At 35.6% G+C, this 5,099-nt stretch overlaps 1 protein-coding gene across 2 annotated transcripts; it reads left to right on the top strand.

Moving 5' to 3' along the window:
- Positions 1 to 1,153: 1,153 nt before the first annotated feature.
- Positions 1,154 to 1,994, top strand: LOC145611590 (uncharacterized). 2 transcript variants are annotated; one of them, XM_081666939.1, is made up of 5 exons: positions 1,154 to 1,196; positions 1,325 to 1,392; positions 1,471 to 1,540; positions 1,628 to 1,726; positions 1,830 to 1,994. In XM_081666939.1, the coding sequence occupies exons 2-5, from the start codon at positions 1,385 to 1,387 to the stop codon at positions 1,920 to 1,922; spliced, it is 270 nt and encodes an 89-aa protein (XP_081523065.1). In that variant the 5' UTR covers positions 1,154 to 1,196; positions 1,325 to 1,384; the 3' UTR covers positions 1,923 to 1,994. The 2 variants fall into 2 exon arrangements, with proteins under 2 accessions (XP_081523065.1, XP_081523059.1); XM_081666933.1 differs by lacking the exon at positions 1,154 to 1,196 and having other exon boundaries at positions 1,253 to 1,392.
- Positions 1,995 to 5,099: the final 3,105 nt, after the last annotated feature.

The following is a 5,099-nucleotide window of genomic DNA, read 5'->3' as shown; positions in this document are numbered from 1 at the left end:
CTCTCTTTTCTTGTTTCTGATTATTTTGCAGGTTGGTAAAAAGGGTACTCGGTTACGTGTGAGGAGACGTTAGAATAATCACGTAGCTAAGACAATTTAGTTTATTCCCGAATTTAATTATTTCCTCTCAATTATTGGTTTCAAATAATTGCAGTTTTGATGTAATGACTATTTTATTTTGCCACAACTTAGACCACTTAGTTTATTTAACTATTATGTTATTTTTGCCTTGCATTTATTTTCTATGGAAAATAAGTGTAGCAGTAACACTCCCAGAGTTCGACGGTTGGGTTTTTGAAAGTTAAAGGTTACTCTTATTGTTTTTAAAGACTCGAATTTTGGGGGTGTTACAGTAACCTCCTTCCAGATCACGTGAGGGTAAGTGTTGATGATTTTTTTGACGAGTTCAAAGAATTCTCGGTTCCAGTTCCTTCTTCAGTCATCAAGAAACTTAAGCATGCTCACGGTACATTTACCCAATGGCCGAAAGACTTGGTTTCACTCATGCATGACAAGGTAAATTATTTTTGTAACAATTTACATATAGTTTGCCATACAAAATATAGCAAATTGTTGAATAGATTTTCTTTACTATTGATTAGGAATTCATATCAAATAAGAACGATGATAACAACAAAGCGGCCAAAGAAAACATGCAAGACAAAGTCAAACTAGTTGAAAGTGGTCACGAAACAAAAGAGTCCAACACCAATCCAAAAAAAGTTTTTCTTATGGATTATGCTTTGGAAAACTTGTCTCAGAAGTGTGGGTCTTTGAATAGTTTGTTATCTTCATTACCCGAAGGTGAAACTATTAAGGTAAAGGTTGATGCTTGGACCTTTAGTTATGAAGATAGTAAGGACATCATTATCAGACGTGAAGATGTCAATCAACTTCTCACGGGAGCTTGGCTGAATATTTCAATTTTGCAAGTTTTTATGATGTAAGATATTCAAATTTCACTCTTCCCATATATACTTATTTATTACCATTTATAATGTTATTACATGATATATATGTAAAGCCTTGAGTGACTTACCCGATACGGTGGATGTGGCTTCCATTGAATTCATGTGTCCGGAAATGATTTCAGAAACCTATTTGCATAGTGATGTAGATTGTATCCTACTATACATGACACATGTGATGGAAAAACAAAAATCTAAGCAGTTCATCTTATGCCCATACCATGAAAAGTATAAACTTTGAACTTGTATTTATTTGAACTTTGCAAATTGTTGATATTATTTTACTCTTTTACAAATGTGTGTCTAATTTATTATGTAGGAATCATTGGGTTCTTTTGGTCTTATGCATGGCTAAGCGTGAAGTCATCATCTTTGATTCTTTGAGGCAGAAGCGAAATTTAGCAATTAAGTTTGCAATGACAAAGTAAGTCTAGTTTGTTATTAATGTCATGATTTTATGTGTGTAAGGATAATATATATGTTATTTGTTTCAAATGTGTAGTGCTTTTCGAAGTTTCAAGGCAATAAGTGGACAATCTAGGGGAAGTAAATTGACATGGCATTTGGGACAGGTTACCTTAATTTCTTACCCTAACTTTTAGTTTCTTAATAATTTAAGTATATCAATTTAATTCGACTTATAAATATATTACATGTAGTGTCCTCAACAATTGGGTGGACATGAGTGTGGCTACTACGTCATGCGTTATATGTACGAAATACTTGAACATCACCATAGCAGTGAGGATCTTATTCAGGTATGAGTTGACAAATATTTCATTTTTGTTTGATAAATACAATTTGATGTTAGCTACAATCTTGAATTAAAACTTTCCTCTTGTATATTTGTTGTGTTGATAGGATTTTTCAAGAACTACACCGTACACCGAGGAGGAGATAAATGAGATTCGAGATATTTGGGCAGAGTATTTTATATGTAATGTTGAACTTTAGATTTACACTTAGCGCATGTTGGACTCTTGTTTTGGATTATAGGCTTGACATGAATGATTTTGGTTAATTGGTGTTGGGATGATGAGTATAATGTCTATGATATTGAGATGTAAATTATTGGACAGGTTGTTAATACAATGTCGTCATTCCCAATTTTATGGGTAGGCCAAAATACAAAGGAGACTCTGCCGAAATTTACATTTGCATTCAATAATATTGCATTTTAATTTCAATTATTAGCGTTAGCATATTACTTTATACCACTAGCAAGGAAAACAGGTACTACAAACATATACAAGCAATTATTATAATTATAAAAAAAAAATTCACCTCATTTGCGTCACTCATTAAACAAACAAGTGACGCAAATAAAGAAATTTTGTATTGTCTAGTCATTCATTTGCGTCACTCCTATATAAACAAGCGACACAAATAACAAACAAGAAGTTGATCAGACCAGCTATTTGCGTCGCTCCTTTATAAAGGAGTGACGCAAATAAGAGTCATTTGCGTCGCTCCTTTATAAAGGAGCGACGCAAATGACTCTTATTTGCGTCACTCCTTTATAAAGGAGCGACGCAAATGACTCTTATTTGCGTCACTCCTTTATAAAGGAGCGACGCAAATGACTTTTAAATCATTTGCGTCGCGAGCAGTTGCGTCGCTCATAGAAGCGACGCAAATACACTATAAATGAGCGACGCAAATGAGCCTTTTTCTACTAGTGTGTTGAAAGCCTCAAGACACTCGTCAGTAAAAATAAAAGGAGCATCCTTGCGCAAAAGCTGAGTCAGTGGTTTAGCAATTTTAGAAAAATCTTTGATAAAGCGACGATAAAACCCCGCATGACCCAAGAAACTTCTAACTCCCTTAACATTAACTAGGGGAGGTAATTGCTCAATCACTGAAATCTTAGCTTTGTCTACTTGTATGCCCTTATCAGATACAATATGACCTAGAACTACTCCCTCTATCACCATAAAGTGACATTTCTCCCAATTTAGAACAAAGTTGCATTCTTCACATCGTTTTAAAATTTTAGCGAGATTAATTAGACATGAATCAAATGAAGAACCATACACGCTAAAATCATCCATAAAGACTTCCATAATAGACCCTATGAAATCAGAAAAGATGCTCATCATACAACGTTGAAAGGTAGCGGGAGCATTACATAAACCGAAAGGCATTCTACGATATGCAAAAGTGCCATAAGGGCATGTAAAAGTTGACTTTTCCTGATCTTTAGGGTGAATCGGAATTTGGAAAAATCCTGAATACCCATCCAAATAGCAAAAGAACTTATGGTTAGCTAACCTCTCAAGCATTTGATCTATAAAGGGAAGAGGGAAGTGGTCCTTTTTAGTGGCGATATTCAGTCTACGATAATCAATACACATAAGCCACCCTGTTACAGTTCTAGTGGGAATTAATTCATTTTTTTCATTAGTTATCACAGTATCCCACCTTTTATAGGCACTACCTGCACATGACTTACCCACTTGGAGTCAGAAATAGGATAGATAATATCTGCATCAAGTAATTTCATAACCTCTTTCTTGACTACTTCCTGCATGTTAGGATTCAATCTTCTTTGGGGTTGAATGCAGGGCTTATAGTTATCCTCTAGGTGTATCCTGTGCATACAAAAATCAGGGATAATACCCTTGAGATCATCAATACTGTACCCAATAGCTTTCTTATGGGTTTGAAGAACCCCTAGAAGTTGGGAAGTTTGTAGGTCATTAAGTGCAGTACTGATGATCACGGGGTATAGTTCCTGTTCATCCAGAAAAATATATTTTAAATGAGAAGGGAGAGGTTTTAGTTCAGGTTTCTTGACCTCTGCAGGTTTCGATTCCTGAACTAAATTTACTACCTTCATTGTTTCCTTGGGGTCTAACTCTTTTAAGGAAAGAGCTCTTTCAATAACCTGTACCTCATTACCCCAAACGCTTGCATTGTCTGTAGATAAATTCCCGCAAATAATTTCCTCCAGGGAATCCCTTGCAAGAACCTGTGGCAAGCTATCATCACAAATATCATCCATTATATCAATTATATCAATTATATCAATATAACAACAATTTTCCTCTAGCATAGGCCCTTTCAAAACTTTCCCTAGATTAAAAGTAACATTATCATCACCAACGGAAAGGGTTAGTTTGCCATTTTTCACATCAATAATGGCTCCTGCAGTATGGAGAAAAGGCCTACCTAATATAATGGGTATTTGAGTATCCTCTGCCATGTCCAAAACAACAAAATCAACAGGAATAAAAAATTTACCAACTCTGACAGGGACATCCTCTAAAATACCTAAGGGGTATTTTACACAATGATCTGCCATTTGCAAAGTTATATTAGTAACTTTTAATTCTCCCATATTAAGTTTAGCACAGACAGACGATGGCATAACACTGACACTAGTACCCAAATCACACAAAGCTTTATCAATAAAAACATTCCCTATATGACAAGGGATAGAAAAACTACCAGGATCCTTTAATTTAGGAGGGGATTTATTTTGCAATAGAGCGCTACACTCCTCTGTGAAAGCTACAGTTTCTACTTCATTAAAGGCCCTTTTCCTAGTCAGAATGTCTTTCATAAATTTAGCATATGCAGGAACCTGAGTGATTAAATCAGTGAAAGGAACTGTTACCTACAGGTTTTTCACAACCTCTAAGAACTTACTAAATTGTTTATCAAACTTACTCTTCAATTGTCCATTAGGGAACGGTAGTTTGATAACCGGGATATGCACATCTCCTCCCTTATCCTAAGATTTACCCTGCACAGAAACATTAGAAGGGTTAGTATCTGTTTGTAGCCCTGCAGGGTTAGTAAGATTAGCGTTTGGTATAGAGGAATCTAGATCAGGAACTGGTCTATCTTCCTTTGGCATAGGAGGTCCATCATAATGTGAACCACTTCTTAGAGTGATTGCATTGGCTTGATCTTTAGGATGGATAGGTTGTGATGGTAGAGCTCCCTGCTGGCGGGATTGTAGGGTAGATGAAAGTTGTGCAATTTGATTATCCATAGTTTTATTGTGGGCTAAAATAGAATCAATTTGCGCATCCCTACTCTCCATATGCTTTTGCATATTAGTAAGCATTGCTCTAATTTCTGTCATGGCAGGGTCGAAAGATGATGAGGGTGATGCTTGGCTTT

The sequence above is a fragment of the Chenopodium album genome, chromosome 3 (genome assembly GCF_948465745.1).
Source record: "Chenopodium album chromosome 3, dcCheAlbu1.1, whole genome shotgun sequence".
NCBI lineage: Eukaryota > Viridiplantae > Streptophyta > Magnoliopsida > Caryophyllales > Amaranthaceae > Chenopodium > Chenopodium album.
Note: the sequence above shows the minus strand (reverse complement) of the source record. Positions and strands in the feature narration are given on the sequence as shown.